At 41.9% G+C, this 21,157-nt stretch overlaps 2 protein-coding genes across 4 annotated transcripts; both read left to right on the forward strand.

The window, feature by feature from the left end:
- The first annotated feature begins 6,001 nt into the window (after window positions 1-6,001).
- Window positions 6,002-6,795, forward strand: H1-4 (H1.4 linker histone, cluster member). Its single transcript, XM_050788939.1, has one exon. The coding sequence runs from the start codon at window positions 6,079-6,081 to the stop codon at window positions 6,736-6,738; it is 660 nt and encodes a 219-aa protein (XP_050644896.1). The 5' UTR covers window positions 6,002-6,078; the 3' UTR covers window positions 6,739-6,795.
- Window positions 6,796-7,660: 865 nt separating this feature from the next.
- Window positions 7,661-21,118, forward strand: LOC126953513 (histone H2B type 1-M-like). Of its 3 annotated transcripts, none has more exons than XM_050788946.1 (2): window positions 7,661-8,138; window positions 21,030-21,118. In XM_050788946.1, exon 1 carries the CDS (start codon window positions 7,677-7,679, stop codon window positions 8,127-8,129), a length of 453 nt encoding a protein of 150 aa, XP_050644903.1. In that variant the 5' UTR covers window positions 7,661-7,676; the 3' UTR covers window positions 8,130-8,138; window positions 21,030-21,118. The 3 variants fall into 3 exon arrangements, with proteins under 3 accessions (XP_050644903.1, XP_050644902.1, XP_050644901.1); XM_050788945.1 differs by lacking the exon at window positions 21,030-21,118 and adding an exon at window positions 19,608-19,755; XM_050788944.1 differs by lacking the exon at window positions 21,030-21,118 and adding an exon at window positions 8,436-10,594.
- Window positions 21,119-21,157: the final 39 nt, after the last annotated feature.

Here is a 21,157-nt window from a genome sequence, read left to right on the forward strand (position 1 = left end):
CCCGGCCCTTTTTTTTGTTTTTTTTAAGACAAGTTCTTGCTCTGTTGCCCAGGCTGGAGTGAGTGATGCAATCACAGCTTACTGAAGCCTTGAAATCCTGGTTTCAAGGGATCCTTCTACCTCAGCCTCCCATGTAGCTAGTACTACAAGTGCAAACTACCACACCTGGCTAATTTTTTTTTTACAGGGTTCATTTTAGTTAATATTATTTTTCCACCGGTGAGAACACTGTTATTATCTACAAAGAGATCATTTTACTTATTTGCTTAATAGTAATGTGCACATAAAGTAGTTTCAGAATTGATAACCCATATTAATAACAAATACTTTAACTAAATTTAGTGTATACTATACTAATCCATATATACTAGATTACAGTGTGTATGTATATGTATATATGGGTTTTTTTTTTTTTGTCTTAACCTTAAAGTATGCAAGTAAATTTTTTTTGTTTGTTTTTTTTTTTTTTTTTTTTTTTTTTTTTTTTGACATGAGGTCTTGCTCTATCACTCAGGCTGGAATACAGTGACATGATCTCGGCTCGGCTCACTGCAACCTCTGCCTCACTGGTTCAAGTGATTATCTTGCCTCAGCCTCCCAAGTAACTGGGATTACAGGTGCGTGCCACCACACCTGGCTGATTTTTTTTATTTTTAGTAGAGACTGAGTTTCCCCATGTTGGTCAGGCTGGTCTCGAACTCCTGACCTCAGGTGATCTGCCTGTCTCGGCCTTCCAAAGTGCTGAGATTACAGGCGAAAACCAACGCCCCTGCCCAGGGAGTATGCAATTAATATTGTATTCCAATGTTACTTAGGTTAACTTTTATCTCCTTCCCTCCCTTAAGTGTTACTATGTTATTAGGTTAATACAGCTTGGTTTATTTGTTTAATTCCTTGTATTCCATTTTGTATCCCCCATTTCTATCAGTTTTAATAGTTTGTATAATAGTTTATTTTGCTGGTATATGAAACATTACTATAGTTGTAAGAGTCACTTATATGAAAAGGTATACTCAAAAAAGTTTCAATCCCTTCTTAAAGTCCTTACTGTTTTTTCCCATTCCTCCTTCTTTCCCCCTGTTTCTTTCTCATTCACCTCCCACAGGTAGCCAATGATTTTTAGTTTTTGGTTTATCATTTCTATATTTCTTGTGCACAAATGAATAAAAAATTGTGTGTTTTCTTATATTCCCTTCTTTCTCAGGAAAGGTCATTGTATTTTGTATATTACTTTGGACTTTGCCTTATCACTTAAATGTATATCCTGGAATTTATACTAGTTCATAGAGATCTTAGTTAGTCATTTTTGTAGCTGCATATTACTACACTGTGTAAATGCATCCTACTTTATCCAACCACTCTCTTATGTTGGGGCATTAAAGTTGTTTGAAATATTTTATAATTCCAAATATTGCTGTGATAAATAACCATGGTTGTGCAAATCACAGCTTTAATTATTGACTTAAGTAAAAAGAAAACAATGTTGAAGATAATATATAGTCCATCTATCTAGTATAAAGTACTTCTTTTCCAAACTCTGTCTTTAATGAAACAATCATGGTAACATTATATTAAAATACAGAAATTCAGAATTAAGCTCTTCAAGTGAAGAACTGTGAGGTAAAAGCAACCAAGCACAATCTTCTCTTTTCTTTCAACTTTTCTGCAAAGCACATTGTTCTCCTTAGTTCATAGTCATATTTGTAGTTGCATATTACTGCTATCATGTCCAAAATAAAAACAATTAGCGTGTCCCCCATTTTCCAATACTCAGGGTACCTTAGAGACTTTAAAAATGCCAATGATAAGAAATTACTTTCTTAGCTCATTAAAGAATAACATACTTGATAATATTTTATGACTATAAAAGCTCAAGAAATTGCACAAGGAAGACATACTATCACTGTAGACATGTGAATAGGCACAGCAGAAATGTCTTTTACTTAGGGGCCTAAAACAAAGAATTGTGTATATAACTAAAACTACATGCAGTGAAAACTGGTATTTTATATTCTATTCTAATTCCCTAAAAAGACAAATAATTTGGCCTTGACAACTAAATTGATTTCACAACTTTTCATGCGTATTCAGACCTGAAGTTTGAGAAAACACTGTTTAATAAGCATACATGCTTTGAAGTAAAACCAATGTGCGCTGGAATCTGGAATGTACCTCTTACCATTAGTTTTCTCAAGATAACTTCTTAACCTCTGCATGTCCATTTCCTCCTATATAAAGTGGAGATACTATCCATAACAGAGGAGTCTTACACTGATTAAGTAAGAATGCAGGTAGCTCAGGCTGCAGCCCAGTTGTAGTGGAAAAAAAAAATTTTTTTGCAGATAGCACATAGTACAGTAGCCAACAAATGGAAAGGATAACTATCATTAAAAATGATAAAAAGGATAAGGAATGTAGATGCTGTACTAGAGGATTCAAGTAGTTCACAGAAAGCCAAGGTTCAGTCTACCTTCTGTGGTTGGAAAATAATGACTTATTGGATGATTACTTACTCTCCTTTCTCCTTCTTCAGCCCACTATAGTGGCCAGGCAGGTGTGAATTAAAGGAAGTCAAGATTGGACTAATGCTGACCCGTCTTTCCAATATATGGTCATATTCAGCATGGATATCATTTCTAAGATCTCCATAAATCCATGGGAGAACTCACATGACAGGAAGCACATTTGCCCTGTTGGTCATCTCTAGTGAGTTCAGCAGAGCTCCCAAACTTGGCCCGGCATAAGAGTGACATGAGAAATCTGATAAATATTCAGATTCTGAGGACCTACTGAAGAGTTATGACATCAGAATAATCTTGAACAAGGTCTCATAATCTGTTTAAAACACATGCATGACTGGGTGGCTCATGCCTGTAATCCTAGCAGTTTGGGAGGCCAAGGCAGTTTGAGGTCAGGAGTTCAAGACCAGCCTGACCAACATGGTAAAACCTTGTCTCTACTAAAACTACAAAAAATTAGCTGGGTGTGGTAGTGGGTGCCTGTCATCCCAGCTACTCAGGTGGCTGAGGCAGTAGAGTTGCTTGAACCCTGGAGGTGGAGGTTGCATTGAGCCAAGATCTTGCCACTGCACTCCAGCCTGGAAAACAGAGCGAGACTCTGTCTCAGTCTCAAAAACAAACGAAACACATGGGCCAGGCGAGGTGTCTCAAGCCGGTAAATCGCAGCACTTTGAGAGGCCGAGGTGGGTGGATCACCTGATATCAGGAATTGGAGACCAGCCTGACCAACATGGTGAAACCCTGTCTCTACTAAAAATACAAAAGTTAGCTGGGCGTGGTGGCAGTCGCCTGTAATTCCAGCTACTTGGGCTTTTGAGACAGGAGAATTGCTTGAACCCCGGAACCGGAGTTTGCAGTGAGCTGAGATAGCGCCATTGCACTCCAGCCTGGGTGACAAGAGCGAAACTCCATCTGAAAAAACAATAATAAAATAAAAAATAAGACATATGCATGAACATGTGTGTGTGCACACACACCTAGTTCTGAGATAGCCAGCCCACTGATCAATAAGAAACTGAGGCCTTTTGTTATTGTTCATATTTCATCACCAACAAATATCAAATAGATGCTTGATTTAATAGTGGCCAGTCCTCAATCTCTGTCACCCAGGCTCAAGAGCACGTTCACTTCAACCTCCAGCTTCCTGGTTCAAGGAATTTTCCTCCCTCAGCTTCCCAAGTAACTGGGATTACAGGCGCATGGACACCACCATACCTGGCTAACTTTATTATTATTATTATTATTATCATCATTATTTTAGCAGAGATGGGGTTTCAGCATGTTGGTCAGGCTGGCCTCGAACTCCTGATCTGAGGTCATCCATTCGCCTTAGCATCCCAAAGTGCTGGGATTACAGGCGTGAGCCACTGCTCCCAGCCCATGCATTTCGAGGCAGAGACAGTGGTTGCAGTGAACAGAGATCCCGCCATTGCACTCCAGCCTAGGTGACATAGTGAGACTCTGTCTCAAAAAAAAAAAAAAAAAAAAAAAAGAGAGAAAGAAAAGAAAACACACCACAGTTTAAGGGGGCAAGCAGTGGAAACTGAAAGACCACAGAATTTGGAGTTTAACTCCTTCCTAGCCATGAGGAATACACTGGATAAAGTGAGGCATGTGAAAGCAAACTTCCATGTGTTGTGTAACTTTCAGCCATTTACAGGAGTGGTTTTTGTTGTCATTAAATAGGTATAATGTTACCATTCTGGAATCAAATGCCCATATAATCAGTTTCCCTAGTATGTTTTGGAGATTTATCCATCTCCCTTTTTATTTCAATAAACACCAAAGGACATATTTACTTTTGCACTGCTGTGCAATAATTAAATTTTATTTATTTACACATGAAGATATTAAAAACATTGATAATTTACATCACTTTTATACCAAATTCAACATTAAACAGTATTGTGTTGACACATTTCACTCGTGTTATATCAAAATTCTATATTCTCTTTATTTCAGTAGCAGAATTTTTGTCTGGAGATTTTGGGCAATGAAATTAACATTTAAAGTGATATCCAACGCCATATTACAATCAGCCACGTCCACAGAACAGTATCATATCAACTTATAGCATTGGGCAAAATTTTATTTTGTTTCCATGATAAGTGGCTTGTAGTTCCACCCATACTGTTCCAGCCATACCGTTATTCAGAAATAATTCTTTTAGTTGGGCTTTCATTGCCAACCTACATACACTCTTCTTGGTTGGGCAACTACCTAAAGAGATTTACTCAGATATTGTTCAAAGGATGTTTTCAGAGGGCAATGATTTATAATAGCTTAGATAGACTCTCAAAGCTCTGCTTCTGAGATCGAAATTTGAACTTGTCATTTAATCACTACATGTCACTTATTTTTCTTTCTATTGCGCTCTGCGAAGCGTTGGGATACAGTCTTCAGGGGGATTGAAACCATACATGGTGAGTGGACTAGTCATTCCTCAACTATTCAGTAATAATAGCGGCTGGGCTTCTCTAATAATGGGAGTACATATGTTTCAATATACAGTTCTTATTTATTTTCCCTTATTATCAATGTTTGAATTCCAGCTCTAAGCTACTTTATTGCAATTTGGTTCTGAAGCATATGCCAAAAGCACTCAGCAAGGCTGCAGACAAATGCTTTAAAGAAAAGTGCACTTCCACTTCCAGTGACTTTATGAACATCACATTCGAAAATTAATCTTTTTTCAACTCTGTACCCTGAGTATATTTTGGACTTCCCTTCGTTCCCAAATACCCTGAATTCAAGGTATCTCAATCCATGGAGCAGTTGTCCAGAGAAGAGAGAAGCAACAGCCCCGCCCCCAACCCTTGGGAGCAGAAAGGGAAAGAATTATCCAAAGGAATTGTTTTAAAACTCAGATATAGCGGACAGATGTAAAACCATGGCTGCATAGATTGATGTCCCAGGGGTCCAAAACTTAATGTCAAATGAGGAATAATTTGTTTAGCATTAAACTAAACCAGTTTGATGAACTCAAATGCCCTCGGCTCAATAGGCAGGACTCTCCGAGGAGCCTGTGTTACTTCCCTCACTTAAGTGCAGATTTGTAATAAAAATCTTAATGCCAGTGGCATGCTTTTTGGATATATCAGAAGCTAACCACTTGGAGAATCATATTTGAGAGGTCAGAAAACTCCACAGTTAAAGATCGGTTTATAATTTACGAAGAAAATAGAAAGTTTTGTTTCTCTGAGTTGAAATTTGCCAAGCACGGCGGGAAATATTGCAAGTTTTTGGCACAAGGCTTTGTGCTTTCCTCATAATTTGAGATCTGCGTGAAGCCTGAGGGTTCGGGGATCATTATCTGAGAAAAACCGGGTAGTTCGGTGCAGACAATTTTTATATTTTTGGCTTTTTTTGAGGTGTAACAAACACAACTCGGGATCCGAGAGGACACTCTGCGGCTGCCAGCGAGGCGGGCTGGACAGCGCACCAATCACGGCGCAGCTCCGCCCTATATAAACGGGCGGGCGCAGCGCCGCGGCCCGAGTCCCGGCCAGTGCCTCTGCTTCCGGCTCGAATTGCTCTCTCTCTCACGCCTGCCTTCAACATGTCCGAGACTGCGCCTGCCGCGCCCGCTGCTCCGGCCCCTGCCGAGAAAACACCCGTGAAGAAGAAGGCTCGCAAGTCCGCAGGTGCGGCTAAGCGCAAAGCGTCTGGGCCCCCCGTGTCCGAGCTCATTACTAAGGCTGTTGCCGCCTCCAAGGAGCGCAGCGGTGTATCTTTGGCCGCTCTCAAGAAAGCGCTGGCAGCCGCTGGCTATGACGTGGAGAAGAACAACAGCCGCATCAAGCTGGGTCTCAAGAGCCTGGTGAGCAAGGGCACTCTGGTGCAGACCAAGGGCACCGGCGCATCGGGTTCTTTCAAACTCAACAAGAAGGCGGCCTCCGGGGAAGCCAAGCCTAAAGCTAAAAAGGCAGGCGCGGCCAAAGCCAAGAAGCCTACAGGAGCGGCGAAGAAGCCCAAGAAGGCGACGGGGGCAGCCACCCCTAAGAAGAGCGCCAAGAAGACCCCAAAGAAGGCGAAGAAGCCGGCTGCGGCTGCTGGAGCCAAAAAAGCGAAAAGCCCGAAAAAGGCTAAAGCAGCCAAGCCAAAAAAGGCGCCCAAGAGCCCAGCGAAGGCCAAAGCAGTGAAACCCAAGGCGGCTAAACCAAAGACCGCCAAGCCCAAGGCAGCCAAGCCAAAGAAGGCGGCAGCCAAGAAAAAGTAGGAAGTTCCTTTGGCCAACTGCTTAGAAGCTCAACACAACCCAAAGGCTCTTTTCAGAGCCACCCACCGCTTTCAGTAAAAGAGCTGTTACACTATCAGGGGGTGTGGCCGGGAAAAAAAAACGCCGCTATTGAGGGGCGGGTCTCCCGGGAACAAAGTCGGGAGGGAGGAGCTGTTTTTGGCCAGGGGTTCATTTCGCGTTCCGTCGGCCAAGCAGGAGTGCAGCCGCGTCATTGAGCTTTTATTGCGTTTTCGAATACTGGAGTTAAAACCCTTTTCGACCTCCGTAGTACTTAACACTTAGCGAGATCTGGCCTGCAAATAGCATGGGAAAAAAAGTCGGGATTTTCCCGGGCTTCTAGGCTGGGACGTATGAGTTCCGAATAGAGAACACTCTGAAGGAGTGCAGAGGAGTACGTCTCGACACAGGTGGCATAGTACACTATTTCAACCACTGCCACAACTAAAAATTAGAAATTGACACTGCAGAAAATACTTGGTCCTTAAGTGTAGCATTTGCATAGATGAAGGACTTCCCAAACGCAAAACTGCCAGACTTCCAGGGATATCCCAATTACCATGACTTCTGTATGCAACGAGTCCTACAATTTGTTAGAGGAAGAAAAGAGAATGTGAGCTCTCCTAATCTAAAGTATCTTTCAGTATACGTTCTGACACCACAACGCTAATAAAAAGTGTGATCTCAAAAACAACTGCTCCAAGAGAAGTGCACAGCTGACTTGTCTAAAGACGACTATTTATAGTAGCCTCGGGTAGTCTGGTCTGGGCTTTCTGATTGGGTAAAAGTAAAGTAATGAAATAGCCAATGAAAAGGTAGACTTTTAAGTGTCGTTTACATTGGCATTTGTGACGACACAAGAAAATTAATCCAATCATAAACGAAATCTGATTAACCTCATTTGAATACCGCATCTATAAATGAACGGGGCATCGGTGGGAGTGATTATTTTCTCAGGTGTTTGCGACAGTGTTGTAATTATTAACGTTGCTATGCCTGAGCCTACCAAGTCTGCTCCTGCCCCAAAGAAGGGCTCCAAGAAGGCGGTGACTAAGGCGCAGAAGAAGGACGGGAAGAAGCGCAAGCGCAGCCGCAAGGAGAGCTATTCCGTGTATGTGTACAAGGTGCTGAAGCAGGTCCACCCCGACACCGGCATCTCTTCCAAGGCTATGGGGATCATGAATTCCTTCGTCAACGACATCTTCGAGCGCATCGCCGGCGAGGCTTCCCGCCTGGCGCACTACAACAAGCGCTCGACCATCACTTCCAGGGAGATCCAGACGGCCGTGCGCCTGCTGCTTCCGGGGGAGCTGGCCAAGCACGCCGTGTCGGAGGGCACCAAGGCCGTCACCAAGTACACCAGTTCCAAGTAACTTTGCCAAGTAAGCATCTTTACACCTAATCCCAAAGGCTCTTTTAAGAGCCACGCATGTTTTCAGTAAATGAGTTGTAATTTCATTCAAAGGGGGGATTATTGGATTTCTCAGCACCATACTACCAATCTTTAATGTTATGTTAGTACTGCAGAGGAAATACTTGGAAATTATAGGTAGTAACAATAGGTACCAGAAGTTGAGTGCTATGGGCACATACTAGATCATTAGCTCATTTAGTGTCAGATAACACTAACATAAACTGAAAGTACTGTAAGTGTACAGCTCTTTCGTTTCCGTGTGCAGATTTCCAAGTTGATCGTGATGTTGATCTGGGACTTCGTGTGGTGACGGCCCACCCTGAGCACAAAAGAGCACCCTTTTGCAACTTCCTTCTGTTTGGAGCTTTCTCCACCATCACCCCCGCCCCCCATTTTCTTGTAAAATTTTTACCATGCAGATACGTGATAACTGCAAGTAAAGGCTGAAGACAATGTGAGCTGAACACGGAAGTATTACAAAGGTTTCTGGTTTGCTTTGTAATTGGGCCAGTTTCTCTCTGAAGCTCTTAGGCGAGTAGGGGAGGAAAAGGCGGATCCTAGGCGCTGAGGTGCAGGAAAAAAGAAGCAACTTCTGAGACACCTGAAAATTATTTTGCTAAACCGTCTTTTTCAGAAAGCTATTTAATTTATAGTTTTCTTTTGGCAGCTTTCAGGTTAAAAGTTCACTAGGTAACGGCAGAAACCCAAATAGTCATTAAGGTGTCTGCAGGTAGGCAATAGTTACCGCAGGACTGAAGCCCCCTTTGCAGTACAATTTACCCTTTCCTAGATGCCCCTTAGTACCTAGGACTGGATAAGGTAGAAGGGAAAGAAAACCTCATTCTGGCAGGATGTAGCTTCTGCTGCACAAGATAGAATGATGACAAAAGGTTTTCACTGCTGGGGAATGGATGATTGTGGGAGAAAAAGAATCTCAGAAGAGTCGAGAGGGAACAAGGAGGGAGTGGCCATAAGGAAAGGAACCAATATTTACCACATGAAAATTGTGAGATGGATGAGGCTAGGTTTGGAGTCAAATGTTAGCTGAGATGGAGAACTTAGGTGGTGCATGATCATTGTCTAAAAGACGAATGAGTTTAGAAGTTCATTGTCCTCATGCCCTCAATGTCCTCATGCCCTCATAAACAAACATGAAATCTTGGATTATGGGATACATTTTCCATAACGTGGCAAGCTTGGTACTTGAACGGATAACTAAAAACCTGAATAACAGTTTCTAAATTCTTAAAAGTAACAAAGAGGGTCTAAAAAAGTAAAGAGAAATCAGAGCCAGGGATTTGGCCCATGTTAAACCCCAAGCACTACAGCTGGCTTTTACCCAACCCTTAACTTTCATTTTTAGGGTGTTATATGGAAACCGACCAGGGTATATAGGGCCTGATAAGAGATCTTTTTAGGTGAAGGTGAGACACCAGACGAAAATCTGTCACCTCAGGGTAGAAGGATGAACTAGAAATAAACACACATACAAACCCATCACAGATGAATGCAAATAAAAGAGTCAGCTCTGAAGTTGGGTTCTGAGTGTTTCATGTGTCGGTGTGAAGAGATCACCAAACAGGCTTTGTGTGAGCAACATGGCTGTTTATTTCACCTGGGTGCAGGCAGGCTGAGTCCGAAAAAGGAGTCAGCAAAGGGTGGTGGGACTATCCTTGGTTCTTACAGGTTTTGGGATAGGTGGTGAAGTTAAGAGCAATGTTTTGGGGGCAGGGGGTGAAGCTCACCAAGTACATTCTCAAGCGTGGGGAGAATTACAAAGAAACTTATTAAGGGTGGGGAGATTATAAAGAACATTGATCAGTTAGGGTGGGGTAGAAACCAATCACAATGGTGGAATGTCATCAGTTAAGCTATTTTCACTTCTGTGGATCTTCAGTTGCTTCAGGCCATCTGGATGTATACGTGCAGGTCACTGGGGATATGATGGCTTAGCTTGGGCTCAGAGGCCTGACATTGAGCAGTATAGATTCCACTGCTAAGGTTTGGACTACAAGCCATCCTTGATGCTTACTTATTCCTGGCATTCATACCATAGGGATTCAAACACCCAAGCTGAGAATTTAATTTAGGCATATCCCAGGCTGGTTTTGTGCCCCTGAGCACCCGGTAGAAACAAATACAAGTCATCTCTGGAAAACAAGCTTCACTTTACACCTCAACAAATTGCCACAGCTAAAATATACCCCCCAAAATGCACAAGCAGCTTCACAATCAAAATTGACCAAACATCATGAAACCAGAAGTATGACTAATGAAAACAAAAGCAACAGACAAGGGGAGCTGGGTGTGGTGGCTAATGCTTATAATCCCAGCACTTCGGAAGGCTGAGGCTGGAGGATTGCTTGAGACCAGAAGTTTGAGATCCTGTCTCTGGAAAAAAAAAAAAAAAAAAGCAACAAACAATGGAAATGAAAGGAATGAAAAGGGAGAATTAACAAGATACAGACTTGAGACCAGGCACGGTGGCTCACGCCTGTAATCCCAGCACTTTGGGAAGCCAAGGCAGGCAGATCACGAGGTCAGGAGTTCGAGACCAGTCTGACCAACATAGTGAAACCCTGTCTCTACTAAAAATACACAAAAAAGTAGCCGGGTGTGGTGGTGTGCGCCTTTAATCCCAGCTACTCAGGAGGCTGAGGCAGTAGAATCGCATGAACCAGGGAGGTGGAGGTTGCAGTGAGCCAAGATCGTGCCCCTATACTCCAGCCTGGGCAGCAAGAGTGAAACTCCATCTGAAGAAAAGAAAAAAAGAAAGAAAAAGAGTCTTATAAATATATTGAAGGACTAAAGAATTACAAAAAGTGACCACAGAGACTTGAAAAAAGAACCTAATAGAAATTATAGAAAATAAACATATAATTATAAGACAAATTAAAATAAAAAGCTTACTGCATGAGTTTAACAGCAGCCAATTGGACCTACTAGTAGAAATTTAATAAACTATGTAATCAGATCTTAAGGAATTATGTGAAATGCAGAGAGAAAAATGCAAAAGTGAGTTAAGAAACCTGGAATTAGGGCCAGGGAAGGTGACTCATGCCTGTAATCCCAGCACTTTCAGAGGCTGAGGCAGGAGGATAGCTTGAGCCCAGGATTTGGAGACCAGCTTGAATAATATGGCAAAAGCCCGACTCTACTGAAAATACAAAAAATTAGCCAGTCATGGTGGTGCGTGCCTGTGGTTCCAGCTACTCAGGAGGCTAAGGTGAGAGAATCACTTGAGCCAGGGAAATTGAGACTGAAGAGAGCCATGATCACACCACTGCACTCCAGCCTGGGCAATGAGAATGAGACTTTGTCTCAAATAATAAATAAATAAATGAAAAGAGACTTGGAATTAGTAGTAAAATATGATCTGGCGTGGATCTAATCACAGTACCAGAAGAAACAATCAGGTAGAATGATGCAAGTGTGAGATTTAAAAGATCGTGGCCAATAATTTTCTAGAATGGATGGATTACTAATAATTAAAAATAATATAAGAAAATAAAAATTGAAACTAACGTATTGCTCATCAAAGCAAGCCTTGGTTAAAAAAGTAAATATTTAAACAGAAAAATTATACAAAAAAAACGGAGTCACTGTGTGCTGTGAATTAATAAACTCCCCAAATTTTTACAGATGTAATACTGATTTTCAAAATATTGTGATTTCTGTTACATATTGACATATGACCTCACACTAAAGCACTGTTTGAAATTCTGTATGTAGGAGGATAATTGGACAATTGGTTATTTACGTGAATTTTGTGTCTAGCTAACTATCAAATTCTATTAATCCTAATCAATATTTAGACGACTGACTTGATTTTAATTGCATATAGTACTATTATTAGCAAATAAAAATGTTTGATATTCTCTCCAGTAAGTATTTATTGTTTGCTTTCATCATCTTACTGTGCTAGCTACATCACAAACAATATGTCATATTAGACATGCTAGCAGGTATTGTCTTTTTCCTCGTGTTCATAGAAATGACTTCGGTGGTTGGTAATTTATAATTGCTTTTGTGTGTATGTGCATGCATGTGTATGTGCATTTTTCACTGTGTTAATGTAGTTTTTGGTTTTTGTTTCTTTGTTGTTGTTTTGAGACAGAGTTTTGCTCTGTTGCCCAGGCTGGAGTGCAGTGACCGGATCTCTGCTCACTGCAACCTCCACTTCCCAGCCTCCCACCTTCACTTCAGCCACCTGAATAACTGGGATTACAGGCACACACCACCACACTCGGCTAATGTTTTTGTATTTTTAGTAGAGACAAGGTTTCATTATGCTGGCCAGGTTAGTCTCAAACTCCTGACCTCAAGTGATCTGCCCGCCGTGGGGTCCCAAAGTGCTGGGATTACAGGTGTCCGCTACCGTGCCGAGCCCTATAGTTTCCTTCTATTCTTCTTTTAAGATTTCATATTAGGAATGATTTATGAATTTTATTCGATCACTTTGACATCTGAAGAAATCATATGCTTTTTCTTTTTAACCCTGTTGCCATGAAGTGTAGATAGATTTCCTTGTGTTGATTCATACTTTTATTCCTAGTCCAAATCTTACTTGGTCATGTTATATTATTATCTTAAATAATAGCTGGGTAAATTTTGTTAATATTTTTCATGGATTTTTTCCATTTCTATTCACATAAAATCATTCTATGATTTCTTTTTTTTTCTTTTTTTTTTTTTTTAAGATTTAGTCTCTCTCTGTCACCCAGGCTGAAGTGCAGTGACATGATCTCGGCTCACTGAAACCTCCACCTCCTGGGTTCAAGTGATTCTCCTACCTCAGCCTCCTGTGTAGCTGGGATTACAGGCATGAGCTACTGCACGTGGCCCATTCTATGATGTTCTGTTTTGGGCTTACCTTTATCAAGTTTCATTATAAAAATTATGGTGGCTTTGTAAGCTTCATTGTGGGGCTCTCCATCTCTGTTAAGTTATCTATTGCAGTGTAACAAATTATCCCAAAACTAATTTCTGTGAGTCAAGAATCCAGAAGTGATTTAGCTAGGTGGTTATGGCTCAGGGTCTTGTTGAGGTTGAAGTCAAGTTGTAAACATAGGCTACAGTCATCCGAATCCTTGACTGTAGCTGGAGGATTCCCTTCCAAGGTGGCACACTCACATATCTGGCAAGTTCAAGCTGACTGTTGGGGTGGAGGCCTCAGTTCCTTGTCCGTTAGACCTCTCTAGAGGGGTAACTGATTATCTTCAAAAACCAAACAACTGTTATCTCTTAGCAGGAGAAAACAGAAAGAGAAGGGGGAAGGAATAAGCCACAATGCCTTTTGTGAACAAGATTCGAAACTCACACACTTCACACTTTTTAAACGTTATTTATTTATTTATTTATTTATTAGAGACAGAGTCTTGCTCTGTCACCCAGGCTGGGATGCAGGGACCTGATGTAGCTTACTGCACCTTGGAACTCCTGGGCTCAAGCAATCCTGCCTCAGACTCCCAAGTAGCTGAGACTACAGGTATGAGCCATTTCATCTGGCATATGTTTTTCAATATAAGCAAGTCACTGAAATCTGGCACATACCCTGAAGTAGAATTAAGCTACACCCTTTCAGATAAGAATAGTAAAAGAATTTCTTGAAATATTCCAAAGCCAAAAATTTGGACATTGACCCCAACTGCAAAAATACCTCAGCAAGTTCCAAAATCTTGAAGACTTCTGAGTAGATCCCCCCATAGGTGAGAAGGCCAACCACAAGCAACACTCAGTGGTAGCAGGAGGTGGCAGGGGTGAGGGCAGGAAGCAGTGCCCCTCCCAGTCTCCCAGCAGATCTGTCACCATGATCAGCCAGCCCTCTATACCACCCACCGGCCAGCCCATCCTGGAAAATGACAAGTGGACAAGCCAACACTCCCATTTGGGGAAGTGAAAAACCATTTAGCCCTGGTGCTTGACGCAGGGAAAGGGATGGGATGGGCAAGAGTCCATGGCCATGCCCAGTCCCAGGACAGGGAACAAAAAAAGGACAGGCCTGGAGTTATTAGCATGGGCCTTTGTACTGAGTAGCAATGTGCACACCATTTAGGCTATCAGAGTACCCCTGGACAGGAGCCTCCACATCCCCTTCCCTCTCCTCTCTCTATGATTCTTTACATCCTAACTTCTTCTAAGTGGGGAGAGCAAGGGGGAGATATATATAGATATATATATTTTATATATATATATAATATATAAATATTATATATTTATATATATGTAAAATTATATACATATATAATTTTAAAGTATTGATAGTTCATCTGGATTACCAAAATCTGCAGCCCTACCATAGCTAGGAGGCTACAACCCTGGTCCCCAAACCTAATGTCTTCCTGCTCCCCTTCCAGTCCCTTCCAGCCAACTATGTAGCCCACAAGAAGGCTCTGCAGGCCCCATTGCCCAGCACCATCCCATGGAAGGCTCTAGTGGCACCCCTGAGCCCAGGAGAACCAGCACCTTGATCTTGTAGGGTTTGTCATCACCATGTTCTCTCTCTGCTGTCCCTACCATGCCCATCTGCCATTTTCTGGGAGAAGGAAACCAAAGGATCTAAACTTGGGCTTGGGGGGAGATTCTAGCCTCTCCTCACTCCCCTCTTCCCACACTCTTTACTCCCCAGCCCAGACAGATGCTGCTCATATCAGGAAAGAGTATTGAAAGATGATTTATTTTTCTCTGACCTTTCTGTCCCTGGGAAAATGGAAAAAAAAAAATCAACAATTAAAAAACAAGAAATCAGCTGGGCGCGGTGGGTCGCGCCTATAATCCCAGCACTTTGGGAGGCTGAGGCTGGCGGATCACTAGCTCAGGAGATGGAGACCATCCTGGCTAACAGGGTGAAACCCTGTCTCTACTATAACTACAAAAAAATTAGCCAGGCGTGGTGACTGGCGCCTGTAGGAGGCTGAGGCAGGAGAATGGCGTGAACCCGGAAGGTGGAGCTTGCAGTGAGCTGAGATCACGCCACTGCACTCCAGTCTGGGCGACAGTGCGAGACTCCATCTCAAAAAATAAATAAATAAATAAGAAATCAGAAATCCCCCAACTAATCCACAGAAAATGATGTCTATCCTCTCCCCTTGGATTTTTGTTTTTGGAAATATTTTTAAGTTGCCTTATTGTGCAGTGGGAATCTGAAATACCCAAATGTCTGTTTTCCACGGTGGAGAGCCAACCTAAAGAGCTCCCACCTTCTCTGGATGTGCCTGGTCTTGGACTCCCTAGAATCTTTCTCTGGGCTGCTGCATGTACACAGCCTCTGTCCTGGAGGCAAGGGTTGGTGGTGGCTTGGATGAGAACCATGCCAAGATATCCCTGCTATTGCATCGTTTGAAGCTGACATCCTGTGTCTGTACACAGCTGCTACCGTTGTGTCCTTACTCTGCGTGCTTTTGCCTCATGCCAGGCCCCATCCTGCCATGACATCTTTCATCCTACCCATGAAACCCCAAGGCCAAGTTTGTTTGAAGCAAACTTGGCCTGCATCTGGAACATACTTGTTCTCAGCTTGAACATCTCCCCTACCCCAGAGAGAAAATGCGAACACCCACAGCTGAGGCTTGGAAATATTTCCTGCGTTGACCTGAAAGATCTCTGAGACCTCAAGGAGGCTCTGTCTTTCTTAAAAAGTGGAGAAAGTTGCCATTCTCCTACTAGAGTCTGGTGGAGTATCCCCATCTTGCATCCCCTCTCTGTAAGCCACCTATCTCTGCCCATCCTCCAATTGACCTCACCTGGGAATGAGGGATGAAAAGGAGGTGGGGGCTGGGAGGGAAACCTGCCAGCTGGTGAAGCCCGGTGGCAGGAGAATATATGTGGACATAGAGTATACCTGACTTCTCTTCTCAGTCACTGACTGGGTTGGGCTGTGAATGACAGTGGAATGGCTGAAGTCTGCTGTCATCAGAAGCTAGGGAGTGTGATGAAGGACTGACCCACAAAGACTGAGATATGTGTCGGGTACAGGGATAACTACATGTTCACTCTCGGTGGGATCTGGGCAACACAGAGGAGTTGGTGGTCCTGTTGCTCACTGACTCAATGTCTTTGACCCTCCTTTTCAACTGATTACTCTGTTGAGCCCAAAGGCTGGGAGTAGGAGACAGTATCACAGGCTGACAAATCACAGCCTGTGACAGTATCACAGGCTTGTCTGTTACCTTGGACATCTCATTGCTTTTAGCCTGGGCCCTTCCCTGCCTTTGACCTCTCAGTGGTTGGTATGTGGGAAGCCCATTTCAGTTCCTATGACCCATGTCTCAAACCATGGTCTCTGCTATGACAGTGGAATCTGAGGCCTTTCCCTGCTCAGTCTGTTGCCTGCTTCACATCGTACCAGATACTGGGCTCCTGGATCCCCTCCTCCTTCCCTTTATTCCTCCTTTCCTTCAGGTCATGCAGTCATGTACTGTATCCAGCACCACAGAAACTTCATTCTTTTTCCTCTGCTGCATCTGGGGGCACAAAGAAACCTTGGGATGTGGGGAAAGGCTCTTCTTATCTGGAGTTTACTCCCAGGTCAGGGAGCTGCCATCTTCTTCACACACATTCCTCAAAGAAGAAGCCCCTTTGGGGCAGGGAGGTAAGGACTTCATCTCAACATAGATTGGTGGTTGGCATGAGCAGAGGGGGCTTTTTTTTTTTTTTTTACACAGAGTCTTGCTCTGTCACCCAGGCTAAAGTGCAATTGTTCAATCGCAGCTCACTGCAACCTCTGCCTCCTGGGTTCAAGCCATTCTCCTGCCTTAGCCTCCCTGAGTAACTGGGACTACAGTCATGCACCACCATGTCTGGCTAATTTTTGTATTTTTAGTAGAGACAGGTTTCACCATGTTGACCAGGCTGGTTTCGAACTCCTGACCTCAGGTGATCTCCCTGCCTCACCCTTCCAAAGTGCTGGGATTACAGGTGTGAGCCACCGCATCCGGCCCCTTTTTTGCTTTTCTTTACATTATTTTCTCTCTTTTTTTCTTTTTGTTTTCTCTTTCTTTTTTTTTTTTTTTTGGTAACATGATAGGAGTTAATGTTGCAAAGAGTAGTTTACATCTTCAACTTCTGAAGACACTTGAATTTAGGACCAATGTATCTGTGACAAGCATGCCAGAAGTGGCGGGGACCATCAGGGCTAGCTACTTCATACCTACCATCCTCCCATGGGGATCCAAGACCTGAGACGCAAAGCAACAGCCTGCCCAGATCCCTCTTTTCATCATATCTCTTTCAAGGTTTGTCCATGCCAACACAACCTTTGAGCATCAAACATCAGAAGGTCTGTGTGTCTCAGCCCTGTTAAGGGGCAGGTTTCTCTTTCACCCGCTCTTGTACCTGGGAACAAATGCACTCCCAGGGCTGGATGGCCCTCCCCCAGCTTAGACCCCTGAGGCTCAGATAGAGGTGCTAAGCCCCTATGTCAAAGTTGCTAAATATTTTTGTGTTGTTCTATCAATCCTTTTCCTGGTGATTGATTTTACAAAAGTAAGTAAGCTGCTTAGAAGGCCCTGGAAGTGAGGAGAAGAGCAAAGGAAGATGACTATGGAGGGTGAGGGTTGATTTTGTCAAAAAAGGCTAGGTAGAGTAATCTGAATTATCTGGTACCCTCCTGAATGGAATCCTCCCATGTTGAAGGGTCCTTGGATTTTCCCCAGCCTGGACCCTATCCCCCTTCAGGCATGTTGATGGTAGAAAAGATAAGAACTCAGAGCCATTTCTCACTGGAGACAAAAACTTGTCATCTGGCTTCGTAGAGAAGGTTCCACCTTACGCTCATAGTATATCATCTTTACTATGGGCTAGGGTATCGTATTTAAAAGGACAAAAAAAAAAAAAAAGACGACGTAAAATACTTGAATGAGCTTGTATTGTAACATTAATATTACTGAAGGTATCTGCTTTCCAGGCTGAATTGATTCATTTATTATTCTAGTCCTGCTTTAGTCCTTTGTAATTTGTGATAATTGTGCTTTCCTTTTTAATATTAAAAAAAAAAAGTGTATAAAAATAAAAACTTGGGCCGGGCCCAGTGGCTCACGCCTGTAATCCCAGCACTTTGGGAGGTTGAGGCAGGCAGATCACCTGAGGTCGGGAGTTCAAGACCACCCTGGCCAATATGGAGAAACCCTGTCTCTATTAAAAATACAAAATTAGCCGGGTGTGGTGGTGCATGCCTGTAATCCCAGCTACTCAGGAGGCTGAGGTAGGAGAGTCGCTTGAACCCGGGAGGCGAAGGTTGTGGTGAGCCGAGATCACACCATTGCACTCCAGCCTGGGCAACAAGAGCAAAACTCCATTTTTTTAAAAAAATAATAAATAAATAAATAAGTAAAAATAAAAATTTGATAAGGCAAAAAAATGTAAAAAAGTTGACTGACATAATTTAAAACCACTATACCTTTTTTATATTTGAAATGCTTGGATGTAAAAAGCATTTGTGCTTTAAAGACTACATAGAAATCAAATGTACAATCACCTGGCTCTGATACCTTTATAAATGGCAGAACCTTTAAGAATTTCGACAATTCAGACTAAAATTGACCACTATCCACAGAGACAAAGCCCAATAAAATCCCTTCATATTATCCTGATGGACTTTTCCCTGATATTGTAAAGGACAAAGTAGTGCCTCTACAGGTTATATAAAACATTATCCCAGCACATAGCAGGTACTTTTTTAAAAATATGCATTGAATGTATTAATTCATCTGATAAATCTTAAACTGCAGTCTGTAAAGCAATTCTCTAGTGTCTGATTGTTAGAATGTCCAACAAACAGATTGGGCCTTTTTAAAGAAAACAACAAACTGAAGCAGAGAAATTAATACAATAAAAATTTTAAATCCTAGAAAATACTGTAGAGTATGAAAAAATTTTTCAAAATGGAAAAAACAAATTAATGAAATTTAAACTGCACAAGAAGTTAAAACTAAGTTAATAATTTAATATTTAAAACTTAAGATTAATGATTAATAGTAAAAAAAAGTTCCAAGTGTAAGATTAGTAAGATTAACTCAGCAGAGAGGGGTATAAAAAAAAGAAACCAAATAGAAGAAATTAGTCATGAAGGATTTGTAAGGAAATTCATGAAGTATGCAAAACTCCTAGGTACTGGCTTGGGCACTGCAGATACACAGAGAGATATGGTGGTCCTTGACCTCCTGGAATGCTCAGTTAAGGAGACTTACAGCTAATTGTTTTCATTTACCTTTGTCTTTCACTAAAGCCTAAAGAAGTGTGTCTGATACTCTGGAAATCTTCAGCAAAGTCAAATGAACTTGGGCTCATACAGGAACTACCAAATTAATTGCATCAAGGCAAACATATTTATTCTAATTTTTGAGTAATAAAATATTCTGTTTTAAAATGTCAAAATATTATTTATAAATACAAAACAATATTTTATAAATATTATAGCCAAGTTACAATTACTTTCTAGGAAATTGGGGACAGCATGAGAAAAAAGGTGAGAGAAGTTGAGAAGGACTCAGAAAAGGAATGGAAGAAGCAAACTCCTACTAAAAAAGGGAGGGGCCAGCTGCAGTGGCTCACAGCAATTTCGAAGACCGAAGCAGGCAGATCACGAGGTCAGAAGTTCCAGACCAGTCTGGCCAATATGGTGAAACCCTGTCTCTACTAAAAATACAAAAATTTGCCAGGCCTGCTGGCATGCGCCTGTAGTCCCAGCTGTACATGGGAGGCTGAGGCCAAAGAATCCCTTGAACCCAGGAGGCGCAGGTTGCAGTAAGCCAAGAGGGAGCCACTGCACTCCAGCCTGGGCGGCAGAGGCTGTCTCAAAAAAAAAGAAAAGAAAAAGAAAAGGTGGGTCGGGAAAGAGCTTGGAGACCTAAGAGAAACCAAAAGCAAAATATGGTAGAAAGACAGAGAGAAAACCAAAAGGGGACATAAGTACATAGGCCTTGTCATATACTTGGTGTCTCAGTTGTGTGTAATACCTGTCAAATAACTGAAATATTTCTCACATTTCTTGGGTTTTGGATTAAGCAGATTGATGAAAATGTCACCACATCTGAGAGGTTTTCTCTGACCATCAAATGTAAAATGGCACCCTTCTATCCTCATTCTTAACTTGCTGTATGCATTCCTCATTATACTTAGCACTATCTTAAATTTGTTTATTGTTTGCCTCCCCTTCCAATCCTGAAGACTGTAAGGTCCATAAAAACAGGGAGTTCACCTGTTTTGCTGCTGGTTTCCTAATGCCTAAGGCTGTTCCAGGCACATGGCAGACTCTCAAAAAGTATTTGCAGCATGACATAATTTCTAACATAATTGAAGTGCACAAATATCTATAACTACAGGAATAGAGGCCACTACTGAGTTGTCACAACGGTTCAACTGAATGAGTGACTCAGATTTTCTGGGTTTCACTTTCCTCATCTATACAAAGAGGATAATAATAGTAGATCACTTCTTAAAGTTATTTTAAGATAGTTCATGTAAAGCTCTTAAAACAGTGATGGACTTTTAGTAAGCACTTAGCAAAATTTAACAGTTATTATATTTTCCTTTTCACTGAGTTAAAATGCAAATTAGAGTGTTCAAATATTTTCAGGTCAAAAATGAAAGGGAGAGAATATGAGCTTTTGAACTATTTGAATCCCACCCAAGAAGAGCAGTTGGGGAAGTTGAAACAAAGATCACATTATTCAGTGATATTTCTTGACTAAGCATGACTTATTATGTGTTAATGCTACTAAAGTGTAGCTAGAACTGAAGTAGAAATTCCTATAGTTTATCATAGAAGCACATGTAAAAAGAATCCTCTTTATATAGAAAATATTAATGGTGATGGCAAAATGGCACCTAATAACTAAACCCTTCTTATTTCTTCAATCAGGGGAGAGACATGAAGGCAGAGGAGAAATGAACGCATAAAATAACTGGCAATATGAATCTATCCATAGAACTTAGGAAGTCTCGTCTGCCTGAAAATGACTGTGTGGATCCCACCCAAATCCAACTCAT

This window comes from Macaca thibetana, chromosome 4 (assembly GCF_024542745.1).
Source record: "Macaca thibetana thibetana isolate TM-01 chromosome 4, ASM2454274v1, whole genome shotgun sequence".
NCBI classification, from domain to species: Eukaryota; Metazoa; Chordata; class Mammalia; order Primates; family Cercopithecidae; genus Macaca; species Macaca thibetana.